This window comes from Aotus nancymaae, unplaced genomic scaffold (genome assembly GCF_030222135.1).
Source record: "Aotus nancymaae isolate 86718 unplaced genomic scaffold, 86718_ANA_hifiasm-v0.15.2.pri h1tg000088l, whole genome shotgun sequence".
Taxonomy (NCBI): Eukaryota; Metazoa; Chordata; class Mammalia; order Primates; family Aotidae; genus Aotus; species Aotus nancymaae.
In genome coordinates this window covers 12,322,711-12,342,781 of record NW_026988503.1, presented here as the reverse complement: position 1 = coordinate 12,342,781, position 20,071 = coordinate 12,322,711, and the positions used below count along the sequence as shown (strand labels likewise).

The 20,071-nt window shown below is 36.2% G+C and overlaps 1 protein-coding gene across 4 annotated transcripts in view; it reads right to left on the bottom strand.

Annotated features, from left to right (window-relative positions):
- Positions 1-20,071, bottom strand: part of PIBF1 (progesterone immunomodulatory binding factor 1) — a 233,138-nt gene that overhangs the window by 169,207 nt on the left and 43,860 nt on the right. For all 4 annotated transcript variants that reach the window (XM_012442862.3, XM_012442863.3, XM_012442866.2 and 1 more), the window contains exons 9-10: positions 19,465-19,590; positions 2,015-2,113 (exon numbers count right to left, since the gene is read on the bottom strand). In XM_012442862.3, the coding sequence (XP_012298285.1) occupies positions 2,015-2,113; positions 19,465-19,590 (225 nt within the window). The remainder of the gene's footprint in view (positions 1-2,014; positions 2,114-19,464; positions 19,591-20,071) is intronic.

Sequence of the window (20,071 nt, the reverse complement as noted above, 5' to 3'; positions counted from 1 at the left end):
TACGATGTTTATTTACAAACATTAAATAATTGAATCCTCAATGATTTAATAGATACTTTCAGGTATTAGAGTATCCCATGGCCTTTGGATGAATATCAGCCACAAATGTGTGGACAAGTAGGATAAGAAGGTTTAGGTGTGAGAGTGTAGGACATTGCAGAGCTTACAATAAATACAAATTAGTCAATTTTATGATTAGACTTACTGTTCTCTCCAACTTTACAAAACCATACAGTATCTAGCAAGTCATAAATATAAGTTTTGATTTACTGGCCAATAGCTTATGTTGTCTTTTAAACCTTACTAGTTTGCCCATAAATCGTATTCTAGAGCCATCCCTAAAAAATCATATTCTAGAGCCATCCCTAAAACTACATAATAAAAACTGACATCAACACAAAATCAAATGAATCTTTAGGAGACATCATATGGTTTTGTAAGTGGAAGGGTTACATGTAATAAAATATAAAACATAAAGGGTTTATAGTCACTCCAATAAAAGGAGGTAATTTATATACCATTATCTTTTATATCATGACCTTTTTTTTTTTAGATATATTAAAAAAAATTTTTTTGAGACAGAGTCTCACTCTGCCATCCAGGCTGGAGTGCAGTGGCATGACCTCCTCGGCTAGCAATCTCTGCCTCCTGGGTCAAGTGATTTTCATGCCTCAGCCTCCTGAGTAGCTGGAATCACAGGCATGCGCCACCACACACAGCTAATTATTTTATTTTTAGTAGAGACGGGATTTCACCATGTTGTCCAACCTGGTCTCAAACTCCTAGCCTCAAGTTATTCACCTGCCTCAGCCTTCCAAGAGTGCTGGGATTACAGGCATGAGTCACTGTACCTGGACCGATACCATGATGTTTATTATAAGACCTACTTCCACATTATAGGAATGACTTCTTCAATATAACATTTATTAAAATTCCTCCATAGGCCAAGTTTATAAAATTTATGTGAATTCAGAAGTATCACAATTTGAGCCATTGTAAAAGATTTTTACAATAGGTTAATTATATGAAGACTTGCCTTAAATTTTAGTTTTATGTATTGCTTATACCTCATATTAATCTGATCTTCATTTAACAATTAAAAAACCCATCGAACTTTATTTCAAAAGTTTATTAGTATGTGAAGGGTATGGAGAAACTTTCTGTACCGTTTTAGCAACTATTCTAAAATTATTTCAAAATGAAAAGTTAAAAAATTAAGGTAATGGTTTTTACTCTCTATATACTCAAACCATTGAAAATTTAGAATGTTTAATGAGGTAATGATATTTACCATAATGCCCATCAGTTATTTTCCTTTTAACAAAGATATTAAAAATAAATATTGTTTTCTATTGATAAATTAAAGATAAATCATTCTCTCTGATACCTTCCTTCCAACACACATACTTTAGAACACACAGATTTTGAAAAAAAAAAAAAAAAGGGAGTATACAATGGTACAACTGCTTTGGTGTTACCTTTGGCAGGTTTTTAAAAAGTAAAACATTTATCTACCTGATGATTACCAATGCCAAAAGAAATAAAAATGCACACTTTCAAAAAATTATATGGCAACTTTATTCATGATAGTAACAAACTGGAAACCACCAAAATGACCACTAACAGGTGAATAAAATATATTCATACTCAGCAATAACAAGGAATGAACTACCGATACAACAACAAAGTGGAATGACAGAACCTGGACACAGAGTATTTATAGTCTAAGAGGAGCAAAACTACTCTGTGGTGATAGAAACCAGCAAGTGGTGCCTCTTGGGTAGTAGTGGTTAAGAAGGACTGAAGGGCCGTAAGGAAACTCTCTGGAGTGACTGAACTGTTCTATACCACATTTTCAATATACACAATAGTTGCATGTTAAAAATATAAAGCATATAAATTATACATCAATTGAAATGAAAATTATTCTCTCCTTAAAATATATTTTCTAAATGAAAATGTAACAGAAACAGTAACGGAAGAGTTTTAACATTTCTATTTTCATGATGCTTACCTGTCTAAGAGCTGATCGTGTTTTTCTAAAGCATCCTTTTCAGCCATCACTGCTCGTTCCTTTTCAGCCACAGCATTATCCCTTGCTTCTCGGAGATTTCTAAAATTTATAACATGCATTTCACTTATTTCAAATGACTAAGTATACATCTTTTAAAGATTCACCAATGTCCTTTCTTAAAGATGGACTATCTGATAATCTTAAGTACTCATCTGAGAAGCTGAGGACCCAAAGTGCAAACTATATAAACCTACCTGGCTTGGTTCAGTGTCTCTAAGAGCAGGATACACCAGTGTAGGTACAAATACGGTCTATATGTCATGCTACCCTTCTCTGCATGGGTCAAAGGGTAGGCTAACCTGTTTGTACATGCAGTAATTTATGTATTCTTTACCAGAATCCAATGAGATAGGTGTAATTACTCATATATTATCCACCAGAAAACTGAGATTTGGAGAGATTAATAAATATTCCATAAAATATTTTAAGTGAAAGATATTTTGTGGAGACTCAAAATAAGAGTGCAGTTTGGGACATGAGCAAGAGAATAGTTGAAATGAAGGACCTTGAAGTCTCAGTTATATAGGAAGGAAAGGGAACACAGGTTGACAGACAGGAGAAAGTAGAAGGGACAAAGAATTGGAGGTCCTGATAAGATATGACAAATTAAGTCAAAGTGTAATAGTTGTACAAACAAGATGGGAAGACTAGAGACTGCTGTTGGAAAATGGTGATTTGAAGGTAGAACAGTACTTTCAGTGGCAGAATTTTGGTGGCTAAAAAGACAGGGTGTGAAAATCAGTATGGCTAAATGAAGTAGAGCTGAGATGAAGGTCAATATTCATGTAGGGCTCAAGGAAGTATGAGGTTAGGGTATTGAAAAGTAATCTACTTAACAGTGCTGAGGACAGTAGAAACTGAAATTGATAGAAAGAATACATTTAGAGTCAGTTAAAGGGAGTGTTCAAAAGCTGGAAGATAAAAACAATGACTAATTGGGAGATTATACAGCTAGCCATGAGCTTCCAAAGATCAAAATGTTCGCCTTTTAATCAAGATGAAACCTTGAATCAAGAAAAATACCAACATTAAGTTTCTTTAAGATAGTCACTTTTTTTTTTTAAATCTTCTTCTCTAGCAGTTACAACATAAATAAAAAGAATGTAACATAAATAATTTTGCTTATTTAATGCCTACAAATCCCTTATGTTTATTTTCTAACCTACTTTATAGCTGAGTAAACTGAAGTTTAGAGAGCTCATGTACCTAGCCTCAAGTCACACAGTAAGAGGGCCATAATTTGAATCCAGTTATTTCTTACCCCAAAGTCAGTGCTTTTTACATCATGCCACACTATGTCTCATGAAAAACTGGACTGGAAATTATAATTTGTTTTTATTATTCATATAGAATGTGAGTAGGGAGTCATGAAAGCCTATAAAGTTTGAATAGATCTATCTATTGAATATTGGATAGAAATGCCTAGTAGTCATACTTGCTGTACCAGTACTCAATCTAGCCTTTCGCATGATGATGATGTCACAAGATCCTTGGGGTGTCACTTAGCTGGAAACCTTTGTGGCCGGTGGCGCCTTTGCTCGAGTTATGCTCAGGCTTACTGGGCTTGTTCCACCTACTCGGCCTCACAGGCTGTACTTGGCTCAAGCTACTGGCTGAGATCCCACACCTGCACGGGGCAAGCCAGGCACAGAGCAGCAAGGAGTATGTGAGCAAGTGAGCAAGTATGGGATTCAACCATTGTGCACAGCCAGGCATGCTGGCTGTAGTGGGAAAGGCAGCTCCAGGGCCAGCTCCAGGCTCCCTGTGAGACTGCCACTGGACCGGCATACTCCAAGCAGCTTCCACTGCTGTCATCAGGGAATGCGGTGGTGCCCAGAAGCTTAGAGACACCAACAATTGCAGAGCCCCAAAGAGATGTCAGAGCCCTTGTTTGGGAAGCTGCTAGGTCTAGGCTCCTCGAAGGGGTACAGCTCTTCTCTCCTTCCCACTTCTCTCCTTGTCGCAATGTGGCGAGTGAGGGGTATGTTTCATCCCTGTTTGTGTTACGACTCTTTCAGTCCCACCATTCAGCGGGTCCCAAATTCTTATCCTGTGTCCAAGAAGAATGAGGTACATGGACAACTGGAGAGTAAGGCAAAGAGATGCTTTATTGAGTGACAGTACAGCTCTCAGGAGATGCAGATTGGGTAGCTCTTATCTGCAGGCAGGCGATCCCAATGTCTGCTCACTCTTGGTTAAGAGGAGACCCACAGTGGGTAGCTTCTCTATGCAGGAAGATCGTCCAGATGTCTGCTCGAGTGTTTTGCGGCGGGGGTGGGTTTTGTGGGCTTCAGTGGGGAGAGAGTATAAGCTGATTGGTCCATAGGTGGCCATGGGTGGGTTAGGAGATAAAAGCACCATAAGTTCTCATTCCAGTCTGTGAAACTGGCAGCCCAGCTCCTGTGCTCCAGGCTGTCCCTGGCTTCAGGTGGGGCTTCAATAGGCACCTGCCCCTTTCTGCCCAGGAGCCTGTCTGCCTTCTGGCGCCATCAACCAGCTATACCCTGGTGCCTAGGCTGTTGGTGCCAAAAGGTGCCTACAGGCCTGTACTAAGCTGCCCTCATTCCCCACATTGGCAGGCCTCCCTCCCGTGCTTGTCAGTGTACAAAGTCCAAAGAAGGCTGAGGTGGCAGGGGGCTGGGGTGGCAGCACTGCCCCAAGAGCAGGCACACCTGCAAGTGCCCAGACTTGGCCTCAACTTTACTTGGAAATCAGAGTGGGGGCTGGAAGAGGAAAGAAGTCAGGCAGTGGGAAAAGGTATTTCTCAGCCTGCGGGGGAAAGGGGGCTCTTTGGGCCCACGAGAGTGTAGGAATGCCTGGGTCTGCAGCTGTGGCTGGGCTGCTGCAGCTGCACCTGGGAGGGCTCCTGCCCCTCCAACTAGGAAGGGGTCAGAGTTTCTGCCTGTTTCTGGCTCCTGCTGGTTCAGCAGAACACGCAGCCTGGTGTCTTTACAGCAGCTGCTCCAGATGGGCCACTGCTGCCATCAATATTAACAACAAATTTAAAACTTGAAACATGTCAACCATTTGAGGTTTGTCAGTAAAATAGTTTATAAGCCAGAGATAAAATAGACTTTTTAAAATTGTTGGAGTATAGGTAACTCTTATTGAAAAGAGAATAAACTACTTTTGTGGGTTGTTATCTAAGTGAAAGTGCATTCTAAAGTAGCTATCACAAAATGACATGTTGTTATTATTTTCTGATGTCATCCTGATTGCAACAACCTTCAAAAATTTTCTATTCTCAAACAAACTGAAACATGAAAAATTAATGTTTTAGACAGCATAAAATTCTCAAACTATATTAAACATTTATATATTTTTTCTTTCTAAATGATCTAAATATTTTAGTCAGCAAATTACCATAAACTGGTTTCAATTTTCATTTCTCAAATATAGCCTCATTATTCTATATGTTATTTCTGCAGCAGAATTCCAAGTAGATCACATTTACAGTACTGATGAATCATGAATGCTCAATTGGTAGATGGAGAAGCTTCAGTCCCATTTCCTTTCTTGCAACAAGAGACATTAGAAATGAAAACAAGACACAGAGAATAAAAACCTAGAACAAGCTAACATCAGGGCTTGTGAAAGGAGGTATGATTAGAGGGTACTATGTTAAGGCACGTTCAAGTATGATTAGAGGGTACTATGTTAAGTACTAAAGCATAAACAAAATTCTAGGGCCACAAAGAGGAGTTGATTATTTACTGGCATTAAGAGAGGTAGGTGAATAAAGTGAAACATTTTTTAAAACTGACATGTAAGTTGGGCCTTAAAGGACAGATAGGTAAAGCAATTCAGAAAGAGAAAACTGAAATGAACTGGGGTATGGGCGAGAAGAAGCTAAGGCTTCTACCAGTAGGTCCTCTCATAGGTGTTTCTGGGTTACATTTCCGCGTAAACCCAATCTCCTTATCAAGTACCACATCTTCCAGATGCAGTCCACAACCTGCATACTTTAGCAAAAAGCAGCATAATTCCTTATAACAAATACATACTTTAATATTATCAATTCACATGTTTCACATGAAGTCTGAGAGAAATAAACTGAATGTATTCTTCCACGGACAATAGTAATAGCATACTGTTTACCATGTGCCAGAAGCCATTCTAAGCACTTTACATATCATAACTCATTTAATTGTCACAACAATCCCACAAAGCAGTTTTATCATTACCTCTATTTTACAAATGATAAGACTAAAACACAAAGAGATTAAGTATTAAAGTCATATAGGAAGTATGCTATGGAGCCCAAATGTGCACCCAAACAATTTGGCTCCAGAGTCTGTGCTGTGAATCATACTATGCTGCCTCTTAAAATTTCCTTTGCTTCACAGATGTTTTCTCCTTGAGAAATTCTGATACTTTGAGATTTATATGACCACCTCAAGGCACCAATAGATGTGAAATCAAAATAAGCCTTGAAAAAATTGTGAATATATTATACATTAGCTTTCATGGCTCACAGTATGTAACATGCTCTTTCAGAAATAAGCCTGATAAAATACTAGATGTATTCCTTCCACAGATAAGACAGTAACTTTCATATAGCTAATAAGTAATCCATTTCTAAATGTTAAATGCATTAGAAGATATAACAGAAATAAAATGACCAAACAAATTACAGGAATTCAAATGTTTTTCAAAAGAGAAACTTGAATTGATAGAAATTATCTGTAGCTAATGAAGCTCGTTTTAGTAAGACCAAACTAAGTGTATAAGCAAATGTAATTATAACAAAGAAAGATCAAACAACTATTTTAAGACACAAAAATCTGAATATATCATCCTTAAAATACTTTTATAAATTTAATGTTAGATTCCAACACTGTGTTTTTCATGATTCTTTCATGTTGTTTCCTAGCAACTCTATGTATCTTCCATATGCACATGCTTGGTGTACATGTCCCATCCATCCTATGTTGTGGGTGGAAGACATATTGAGAGGAAAGATAAAAGAAAAGGAATTTTTTTTTTTTTTTGGTCTTGCTCTGTCACCCAGGCTGGAGTACAATCTCGGCTCACTGCAACTTTCGCTTCCTGGTTTCAAGCAATTCTCCTGCCTCAGTCCCCCGAGTAGCTGGGACTACAGGCATGTGTCACCATGCCCAGCTAATTTTCTGTATTTTTAGTAGAGACGGGGTTTCACCATGTTAGCCAGGATGTTCTCAATCTCCTGACCTCCTCGGCCTCCCAAAGTGTTAGGATTACAGGCATGAGCCACCAGTCTCGGCCAAGAAAAGGAATCTTAAATCAATACTATGTGAAATGCAAAGGGAAAGTGAGTATCCTATTTTTATAACTAGAGAGTGGTTCAAATAATGTAGTTTTTAACCTGGGGCACTTTTTAGAATAAAAAAAGGGTGCTATTAAAAATTATGCCAGAGAAACAGGCATAAACCAGTACTTTCTTAGACAAACCAAAAGATATGGTTACTTAAATTATAACATGTAAATGAGAAACGTAAGAAGTTCTTAATCATTTACTTAAATAAAAGGGTTTAATATTATAATAAAATAGACATAGTTCATATGCAATATAGTGTCATTTGTGCAGCAGATAATTTAATACACAGAAGTTTATTCAACAGTAGCTCACAACTAAAACTTGAAAACCCCACGACAAAACATTCATAACAACAGATTACCATACAGGGTAGAACGTATTTTCCTAGTACTAGATGATAAACTTCATAGTACCAATAGGCTAAATCTAAATTTATATCGGAAAAGTGGTAAGAAGAATGAGAAAAACTTCAGGAACCTTTGAAATTCTAACAGTATCAAATCAGAGTTTGGCAATGCGAGGAGTACATCTCAGACTGAATAAACATCCCTAATGCCTCAGAACTTAAAATTTACCAAGCATAAATAGTGAAAAAAATTTAAAAAAGGCTGTCGGGAAGAGCTCAGCAGGCGCTACTAAGCAATCATCTCTTTCTTCTGTCTTCGTGTAAAAATATTTTTGGCTAATAAAAGTAAATATATTTTTCTAGTTAGAACAACAAAGGATTAAAATAGGCTGTTTTATATGACAAGCTTATTTATAGGAAAAGTGTTTGAATTTATCACCTCTACCTCCAAAGTCTTCCTGGACACAACATAAAACTGCTCATTTCCATATGTGATGCCTTTGCTTTTAAGATGGCATAAAATAGAAAGGTTGCAATAGATTATCTTGTTTCTATTCAATGACTGATAGTTTTACCCTTATCCTAGATGACTGAAAAGTTAATGAACAGGACATAAAACCAAAATAAGCAAAGTGGAAATCTTATTTAATAACATTTCTTGGGAGGAGCTATACATTTTAACAGTAGAAACTTTTTGAGATCACTGCTGAGTGAAAATGCTACACTTTCCTATTCTTTTATTATAGTTGGTGCCTTGGTTTAAAAGTTTGTGCCCTCCAAAACTCATGTTGAAATTTAACTGCTATTGTAACAGTATTAAGAAGTGGGACCTGACAATGGTGATTAGGCCATGAGGGTGGGATTGGTGTCATTATAAAAGGGTGAGTTTGGTTCCCCCTTGTTCTGTCTCCCACCATCTTGCCTTATGTCATATGATAATACAGTGAGAAGGCCCTTGTCAGATGCCAGCACACAGATATTGGACTTCCCAGCCTCCAGAAGTGTGAGCCAATAAACATCTGTTCATTATAAATTACCCAGTCTCAGGTACCCTGTTATAGCAGCATAAAATGGACTGAAAACAGTGCTCAAGCAGATTTTTTTTTTCATTTCTAGATATGAAAATTTAGGCACACAGTTGATAAACACTGAACCCAAATTATGGTTGAAAAATGATAAAAAATTTAAGTACCAAAATGCAAAACACTTGCTTAAGTCCATTAATGTGTTAAGGTGTACAAAGTTAACTGACAGAATAAAAGGTAACATCAAAATGAAACAGAATGAATCTGGTAGATGGTTAACTGAGTAACTACTATAGATCTGTCACTATACTCAGTCCTGATCAAATTCATTATAAACCTTCGAGTAGGTTTTCATCTAAACCAACATGAAGGTCTTAGGGGCTTTAGTAAAAACATCTTTATTGGAGAATGGGGGGCAAAAGACACTTCTCAAAAGAAGACATTTATGTGGCCAACAAACATATGAAAAAAAGTTCAACATCACTGATTATTAGAGAAATGCAAATCAAAACCACAATGAGATACGATACCATCTCACGCTAGTCCGAATGGCGATTATTAAAAAGTCAAGAAACAGCAGATGCTGGCAAGGCTGTGGAGAAGCAGGAATGCCTCTACATGTTGGTGGGAATGTAAATTAGTTCGACCATTGTGGAAGACAGTGTGTCGATTCCTCAAGGATCTAGAACCAGAAATACCATTTGACTCAGCAATCCCATTACTGGGTATATATCCAAAGGAATATAAATTATTCTACTATAAAAAGACACATGCACATGCATGTTTACTGCAGAACTATTTACAACGCAAAAGCATGGAACCAACCCAAATGCCCATCAATGATAGACTGGATATGTGGTACATATACACCATGGAATGCTATGCAGCCATGAAAAGGAATGAGATTATGTCCTTTGAGGGACATGGATGAAGCTAAAAGCCATCATCCTCAGCAAACTAACACAGGAACAGAAAAGCAAACACCTCATATTCTCACTCGTAAGTAGGAGTTGAACAATGCAAACACACAGACACAGGGAGGGAAATAACACACACCAGGGCCAGTTGGGGAGTGGGGGGCGAGGGGAAGGAGAGCATCAGGACAAATAACTAATGCATGCAGGGCTTAAAACCTAGATAACCCGTTGATAGGTGTGGCAAACCACCATGGCACATGTATACCTATGCAACAAACCCACACATTCTGTATTTATGACCCAAAACTTAAAAATAAACTAAAATAAAAAAGAAAAGAAAAATAAAGCCCTGTTTGCTAACTTCAAAAATTATAAATGCTTGGCTGGGAATGGTGGCTCACAACTATAATCCTAGCACTTTGAGAGGCTGAGGTCAGGGGAGGATTGCTTGAGCGCAGGAGTTCAAGACCCAGCCTGCGCAACACAGTGAGACTTTATCTGTGTGTGTATATATGTATATAATTATAAATGCTTTTATAAAGTTCTAATGATACATACTCAGCCCTCAAGCATGGAATGTAGTTTGCAAATTCTCTTAAAAGACAGAGTTTCTCCATCATTCTCAGTAAACTAACACAGAACAGAAAAACAAACACTGCATGTTCTCACTCATAAGTGAGAGGTGAACAATGAGAACGCATGGACACAGGGAGGGGAGCATCACACACTGTGGCCTGCTGGGGGATGAGGGGATACGGGAGGGATAGCATTAAGAGAAATACCCAATGTAGATGATGGGTTGATGGGTGCAGCAAACCACCAAGGCACATGTATACTTATGTAACAAAACTGCATGTTCTGCACATGTATCCCAGAACTTAAAGTATAATAATTTTACAAAGACAGAGTTTCTATTTTAAACAAATTACCTTCAAAATCATAGTTCTGATAGGAAATCTTTGATCAGTTTACATAGCCCTGACCAGTTAAATGGGAGTGTGCACTGCATTGCAGACTCAGATGTATCTAGTTTATAACAACAAAATATTTGTAATAATCATAGGCAAATCACAGTTGATGTCTCAATTTCCTTACTTGTAAAATAGGGATATTAATACCTAAACTTGATAAAATGCGTTTCTTTTTTACAATGTATGTAAAGTGTTGAGTACAATATTTGATGGATAATAGGTACTCAACAAATAGTAGCTATTGTAGCATGCTACCTAAATATGAACATCTAAATGAAAACGTGGTGTTTATTTAAAGGTTGATAATTACAACAGTTTCCTCAAATTTTTTATTGTATAAAATAAAAATGATCTTTTTTTTTTTTTTGGAAACAGAGTCTTGCTCTGTTGCCCAGGCTGGAGTGCAGTAGCACAATCTCAGCTCACTACACCTCCGCCTGGGTTCAAGCCATTTTCCTGCCTCAGACTCCCAAGTAGCTGGGACTACAGGGGCATGCCGCCACGCCCGACTAATTTTTTGTATTTTAGTAGAGATGGGGTTTCACCATGTTGCCCAGGCTGGTCTCAAACTCCTGAGCTCAGGCAATACACCCACCTTGGCCTCCCAAAGTGCTGGGTTTACAGGCAAGAGCCACCGTGCCCAGTCGAAAATGACAGTATTTTTAATGGCATCCTAGGAAAACCAGAGAACACTGTTAGAGGGGCTTTAGCAGCTTAGGGCCCCCTTCTGCTACTCTGAGGGGTAAGGGAAGTGAAATGTGGGGCACAGCAGAGAAACATCTCTAGTAGTAAGCTACATGATCTCAGATAAGCATGTCTGGGCTTGGTCAGGGCTGCCACATCTATAAAAGATCAGAAATTGGGCCAGGCACGGTGGCGCATCCCTATAATCTTAGCACTTTGGGAGGCCGAGACGGGTGGATCACCTGAGGCCAGGAGTTCAAGATCAGCCCGACCAACATGGGAAAACCTTGTCTCTCCTAAAAGTACAAAAATTAGCCAGGCGTAGTGGCGCATGTTTGTAATCCCAGCTACTTGGGAGTCTGAGGCAGGAGAATCGCTTGAATCCGGGAGGTGGAGGTTGCAGTGAGCCGAGATTGCACCATTGTGCTCCAGCCTGGATGACAAGAGTGAAACTCTTTTGTCTCAAAAAAAAAAAAAAGATCAGAAATTAATTTTCTTCCTTTCTAAATTTTGTCTGCATTCTGGAGCTAATAGCCATGCCTTATCACCAATCACTCTGAGACTACTGAAGTAGAAAAGCTGGAGTCATTCCTCATGTTCTTTTCCTGTCAATCACCAGATCTTGCCAATTCTCCTACCTAAATATTCTTTAAATTCATCCATTATTTTCTCTTTCTACTTCTCATTTTCACCTAAACTGTGCAATAGCCTCCTACGTGATCTCCCTGCTTCTAGGCTTTCTTCAATTATAATCCATCCCACATTGCAACCGTAGTTATAAAAAATGAGTAACTCATGTTTCTCTCCTACTATAAAGCCTCTGGAAATTTCCCACTGACAACAGAACTTTTAAAAATCTGGCCCAATCTTACTTTACCAGCCTCTCCTACCACACAATGAACTATACCACACAGGTAAATCTAAATTCCTATGCAACCTGAACTTACTTTGCTTCATATCTGGAACACCCTATAGAGCTTGGAAATCTTAAATATTATTAATTAAGCAGTGAACACACGTTGTAAACATCTACAGGTGTAAAGAATATAGTTAACAATAAAAGATAACATAATAAAAATTAATTTGACATATTTGACAAGATGCTGAGTTATCTGCAGAGCCATATATTCAATAATTATCTAACTGAAAAGACAAAGTGATTATTATTAAATTTTTCCATAGAAGAAATTAAAATATTATACAGATATCTGGTAAGATATGAACAAAAGAGGTCTGTTTGTTTGTTTAAACACTAATGAGGACATACACTTTTAAAATGATGACTGGAACCTCTGTACACTAGTTCAATTCACCATTGTAATGCCTTACATATACTCAACTAACCTTTGTAAATAGATTAAAGATTCAAAGTTGTTTAATATCACTCTAAGATTCTACACAAATTTCAAGTTTATATCATTAAGTTTCTTCTTGAGTACTTTTGGAAGATAAATTGTGGTCAAGATGGTTTTTATTGATATGGCAGGAAAATAAAATCACTAAAGTGATACTAATTGTTGCACTTAAAAGCATCTTTTCTATCTCTTTTTCCCTAATGTCTACCCTCTTTCAAACAATTGTAAAGCTATTTTATTTTCCAGATTCTGTACTGCATCATGGGCATAATGAATGCCTTTATTATTATGTTTTTTACAGTGTCACTCAGAATAGCTCTTTCTGTGTTTACAGTAACAAGATCACCTTAAATAAAGGTAGTTTTACTTTATGGAAAAACTTAACCAGCTGAATTTATCTCCTTTTATCTTATCTCATAACCTAGTTAGGAAACATATAAGCTAGTCATCTTATGGAGAAATTTAGATGGAAAAGAATGGCATGTAGACCCTTTACGTTACGTCAAAAACACTTAAGAATATATATTTTGTACTAGTATCTTCTAATGATAAATGATCCCATAATATTATCAGTTGACTTTTATATAATGATGATTTTCCTTAAATTGTCAATATAACAGATAAAAAAACCATTTCTTCAAGTATTCCACATAGGCACAAGGTACCAAAATATCATTTATAAACCACAATTTATAATGTACTTTTTGCATATATTATCTCATTTAGACCTCACCGGCCACCCTAAGAAGTATTATTAGTTAGTTATTATTATTTTTTGAGACAGGATCTCACTCCAGTTGCCCAGGCTGGAGTACAAATGGCATGATCTTGGCTCACTGCAGCCTTGACCTGCCAGGCTCAGGTGATCCTCCCACCTCTACCTCCTGAGTAGTAGCACCACAGGTCTGTGCCACCATGCTTGGCTAATTTTCTCGTATTTTCAATAGAGACAGGGTTTTGCAATGTTGCCAAGGCTGGTCTCAAACTCCTGGACTCAAGCAATCCATGTACCTCAGCCTCCCAAACTGCTGGATTACAGGTATTAGCCACCACACCCGGCCTATTAGCTCATTTTATAAAAGAGGAAATTAAACTTCAAGGATATTAAGTGACTTATCTGCTGAGCTAGCAAGTAGGAGAACTAGGACTTAAGTTCAGTCTTTTGATCCAAATCTCTTTCATAATTTACTCCCACTCACAGAATAATGTCTTATTTCCAAATGCGTAAGAGGGTCCATAACATTTCAGTCACATAATACCTACTAAGCAAGGAGTTATTTATATACTATATCTCAGCACTGTAGTGCCTTTCACTGATTTCCCACAGCTCCAAAGTGGCATTTTAAGTAACTAGAAAATATAGAAAAGACAAAAAGCCTAATTCACAGACTGGACCAAAGCATATATACATATTATAATTTCAACTACAGTATGTTTTATGTATCTAAATATTCAAGGTCTCTCTTTGCTTGTATCTACTCTTTTCCTAAGTCTTTGTATCTTCTACCTTCTTTCTTTTCTCTCAATCCCTTAACTTCAAGAACTACCGGAATGACTGCAGGTCAGATACCAAGATTGGATAGAGTTAAGTTCCACATGCCTTTTCCGTATTAAAGAAGAGAAAAGAAAAAGTATTCTTTTAATACCTTCCGAAGTATAGAAAGCAAATTAAAGGCAAAATATATTTCACTAATCGTCATTTCAGTTTCTTTAGAAAATGTTTGTTGGGGCCAGGTGTGGTGGCTCACACCTGTAATCCCAGCACTTTGCGGGGGCTAAGGCAGGCAGACTACCTGAGATCAGGAAGAGACCAGCCTGGCCAACATTGTGAAACCCCGTCCACTAAAAATACGAAAATTAGCCAGGCGTGGTGGCATGCACCTGTTATCCTAGCTACCCAGGAGGCTGAGACAGGAGAATCGTTTGAACCCAGGAGGCAGAGGTTGCAGTGAGCCGAGATCACGCCACTGCATTCCACCTCGGGGTACAAGACTCCGTTTCAAAAAAAAAAAAAAGTTTATTGGGGGAGAGGTAAGGAGACTAAATATAAACATGCAAGTATAAGTACCATCCATTTCAACTCATTGTAACAGTACACTTTGATAAAATACCACTAATTAATACAATTATACATCTTAGGCCAAAGATTAATTTACCTAAACACACACACACACACACACACACACACACACACACACACAATACTAAATGTGTAAACTTATTATGAATTTCATGTTTTATAACAGAAAATATTAAAATTCTTTCTTTAGCCATTTTAAGTTCTAAGATTTCAAAAGAAATAATTTATAATTTATTTTTTATTATGTGGAAGATTAGTATGATACAGGCTCTAACTACAGTTAAATCTGCCATAATGAAGAAACTATGATCCCCAAAGATTCAATCACATAAAATACAGGTTGAATTACTGTGAGATTAAAATAATAAAGGCAAGGCTGTACAACTAGCTAGTTAGGTGTCCTGTGCAATTCAAATTCAACTGGGCTCAGGCTGAAATTTGGCACCACCTGGTGGCAACTGTCCACTCTAGCCTCAGTATACACCCGATCAATTCTGAGTCCTGTGGCTGGCTGGGGCATCTACACGGCAGCTCCAATCCCAGAAATCCCCTGGTTTAGGTAGTGTCTATTTTGATGTGGATAGGGGCCAGAACACTAAAGACAAGGACATCTGCCTTCAGTTTTCCTCCTTCAAGAAATGGCTCTGCTGGCTGTTTCCCCACACAGCCTTACCAACCTACCCCTGCCAACCACATTTATGTTACAACGGGATAAACTAATTTGAAGATTTTTTAAGACCTGCAAAAACAGCTAAAAAATTAGGAAATTTTCAAAATGATTACATACCAAAGTTTATATAGCTATGTGGATTGCTTGGGAATAATCATAGAAATTTCCCACAAATTTTAAAGTTATTATATCATTCAGCAAAAGCCTATTAAATCCACAACAGAATTGAACCACAGAATCAATTATCTGTAAAATAGAAATAATATTATCTATACCACAGGCCTCTCTAATGCCCACATCTTTCTCTTAAGGCTCAGAATCTTCTATAGTCAACTATTTCATTTGGCTATCCCACAGATACTTCAAGTGAAACAAATAAATTTATCATGTTTTCCTATTAAAGCTTTGTATTTTCTAATGTTTTACAAATTGCATCACTATCGATGCAGCTGTTTAATTCAGAAACCTCACTGACATCCTTAATGAGTTCTCATCCCACCAATCCAACCTAGTCACTGAGTCCTGTTGGTTTCATCTCCTAAACATTTTCCCAACCTGGACCATTTCTCTCATCTTAACTACTACTAATCCAGTTCCATTATCACCTCTCATCTGGATAATGGAAATAACCTCTAAAAGTAGAGCCTCTTTGTCTAACAGGCTTATGCCATTCCAATCTATTCTCTACATTGCAGCGATCTTTTGATATAAAAAGTGATCATATGATGCCTCTTCCTAAAATCTTTTAATTGTTCCCCATAGATCTTACATAATGGTCCAAATGCATTATTTGGGCCCATTTCCCATTTCTGTTTCATCTCTTATAACCCCCTGCCTCTCATTCTATCCTTAAGCCATGCTGAATTATTTTGTTTGTTTAAAAAACTTCATTTTGTCCTACTTCCAGGCTTTTATATATGCTATACATTCATTTCCCCAATTCCTTTCCCTTCCTTAGTTCAGTGTTAAAGCAAACTAAATATGGCCTAAGAAGGACTCTGTACTTCTATATTTGAGTCCTTAGGGATGAACTGCAACTTAGCTTAATAGGCAGACAAGATTGAAAACCTAACTTGGGGGTATGTGCCTGTAACAACAGCTGAGTCTTGGCCAATCCCAGCAGCCATACTTCAATCATTCCTATACTGCTGAGTGTTCAAATAAGTTAAACACCAACCTATAACCAATGCAGCTGTTTCTGCACTTCACTTCCGATTTCTGTACATCACTTCACCTTTTTTGTCTATAAATTTGTTCTGACCACAAGGCACTCCTGGAGTCTCTCTGGATCTGCTGTGATTCTGGAGGCTGCCTGATTTGCGAATCATTCACTGCTCAATTAAACTTTACATTTAATTTGTCTGAAGTTCTACTTTTAATAGTAGTTTTCGTCAAAATGGGTAGTTCTTCATTTATGAAGTTTTCTCCAATTCCTCCCAAGGCTAGGTTAGATACACAGATGGTCTCATCTTTTATTCTATCATTTTGTTCACCATCATCATACTTAGGATAATTGTTTCTGTATTTGTCTTTACCCTGCATTAGACTACCAGCTTAGTGAAGACAAAGGTCACCACTATCTATGACATCTAGAATTTAGCTGGCATAGAGCAGGTTTCAATAAATATTTGCTAAAAACATTAATTTGTTGCTCTGAAAATTACATGAGGGTGCAAATGTAAAACTTTCCAACATAAAACTTAGCATATAATAGGTGTATACCTCTTCTTTCAGTCTGCATTTTGAACTCTAAGAGCAAGTAATCACAAGGTACAGGATCCTCCTTAATGTAGGGATGAAACCAAATGAAATTTTTCCAAAGATAAAGAATGTCTTTGGAATTCTCTCTCCAATCTCTTAATAACTCTGCTGCCCTAAGCATGTACATTCATAAAACTGTCATACTTTTGTTATGAACATGAAGGGACAACTAAATGCAAAAGCAAATGAATCTTAAAATCATAAGGTTATGTGAAGAAGCCACAAAAAATATATGTAATATATAATTCCATTTATATGATACTAATATAATACGAAAAACTAAACAATATTGTAGAGAGATGTTTACTTACTGGTAACATAGGTAACAAAAGTATAAGAAGCAAGGAAGTTACTAGCATAACAGAATAGCAAGTATGGAAGAAAGGAGTTAAATAGGAAGAGTCTCAAGGACATTTCTGTAATGCTGCATTGTTCTACTTTTTTATAATTATGTATTAAATGAACATTAGGAAATTTTCTCTGAACATCTGTTATTTTATACACATACATGCAAACATATATATGGTCAAAAAAAGAGAGCAATCATAACATAACTAAACTAAAAAATAATGCTATTAAAAGAGTGGTACAATATTTCTTTGAGCTACTTGGAACAATATTTTCTCAGGATTCAAGATATGAAGGCTAGCTTAGGACTTCAAAGGCCTTACTTACAGAAAAGATTATGGTGCTCCTACTAGTAATTCGATACTCAAATACTAAAAAAAAAACTAGGTGTAAAGAAACACAGAAGTGTTTTTACTTTTCCCAAGATAAAAAATATTATTTTTAAAATTAATATGTCAAAACATTTTTAAAGAAATATATAATTTTTAAAGAACATATATATTTGCTGGTGCCCAAAGCGTATTTTTAATTTGTCTACTGCTAAGATAGTACTGAATGATCACTTATAATTTTTATACTTTGAAATTATTTGCCATTTTCATTGAAAATATAATCCTAGATTATAAATATAACATAATTATTTTAAAGCTCAAATAAGAGAAGAATAGAAAAAATAGGTAGAAGAGTATAATCACAAAGTATTTGTTGAATACACAAATGAATCATTTCTTCTGTGTTCAGTGTTTGAAGTTCCTATTAATTTCCTTCGGCCTATACTTCTATGCAGACTTTCAAAAAAAGATCAAACAGGTAGATAAAGATCTATGCATGCCAAATTTATGAGGCAACTAATAATTTGATTTTTCATGGAAGTCATTTTATGACTTTCTACTAAGTCATATTAAGCAAACATCCTAAAAAAGTTCTGTCATAAATTGTGTATCTACTCCCTTATCACCACAAACATTTTTACCCAAGAACAGAGAAGCCCAAGAACAAAATCACACCTCAGAGGCATTAGCATAAAAACCTCTACCAATCTGCTGTATTAACAATTTGACAGTAATTAAAAAAAAAATCTTTGCTAATTTACTACCAAAGGATAATTCTACATATACAGTTTTTATAGTAGTGGCCACCTTACACATACCATATTAATACAGCAGCTTTTTTCTCTGGAATTGAGGGGTGGATATACCAAATTTTCTGCTACTATACTTCTAGTAGAAATGACATGTTACAATGTTATTACAGATTAAGTCTGATTTAAAGCCTTGCTGACAACAATCAAAATATCATATGAGCAAATCGGTGCTCATAAACTAATATCATAATTAAGTCCATTTCAAAATAATTTTCTCATTAAAGTATAATCTTTCAAAAGCCGTATTAACTATAATAATGTTATAAAAATAACTGCCACTGAAATAAATAGTGTTTATTTTCCCCTATTTCTGCCAATCACTAACTACGGGAGCCTCATATTTACTGATCTCTGCATGAATAAAAATGATGTTTCTTCAGGATTACCTAATGTGACATCTTTCAGAGCTAGCAGCTAAATGAGGCATATGTAATATTTCAAATTACTATTCTAGTTTTAAAGTTTCCAGGAGAAATTGTTGATATAGTACAGGAAGAACTGTTCTCAATCTGAACTGAAGCAAATGCAAAAAGAGAAGTCAACAGGGTAAAAAAATAAAATAAAATAAAAAAAATAACAGAACACCAGAGCAAAAAGGTTTAAAGTCTAGTAAATCTTCTTCTAAGATTTTAGAACTTTAATGTTTACGTTATATTTATATTTAGATTTATGACAAGTTTTCTTTAACGTACTAAAAAATATATTATCTAACAGAAATAGCATTTAATTTCAATAAAGCTTCTATAAACTCCAAAGATAAATATAATACTACACAAGCATTTTTTTTTTTTACCTGTTTTCTCGTTCATACATTTCCCTGGAAGCATTTCGAAGTTGATCAATTTCTTGGTTGGTTTTCAATCTGATTTGTTCTAGTTCATCATGTAGTTTATTTTCATATTCTGTTTTATAATGGTCTCTGCAATGAATCAAAAGGAAAAGCCATAAATTTTATTTTGAAACAAATAGGCTTTTACACTCTATATAAGATTTTAGTATCTTTTATCAAGTATGTTCTATATACTATGTTACTTGAAAAACTTAACTATTAAGTATAAAGTTTTATAATTCCTAAAAATACTATTCCTAACAAGTATGATTTAAGATTTCAACCTGTTAAACATTATTTTCCAAAAGACTTACTTACTATATAAAATCTTAGTAATTCACGTTGGATAATTATTCATCTTTGAAAACACTTTGCACGCAGTTTTAATGCATATAGCTGAGACTTAAAAATTGAGAATGCCCTTCATTTAAAAATAATAATCTGTATGATGGATGTAGAGAGATGAATAATACTAACAAAAATATAAAAATGAAATGACTCTGAGTCTACAAATCCTTTCCTTTCAAGCATGACAACCACAGCCACACCGTGATCTTTTAGCAAAGTCAAA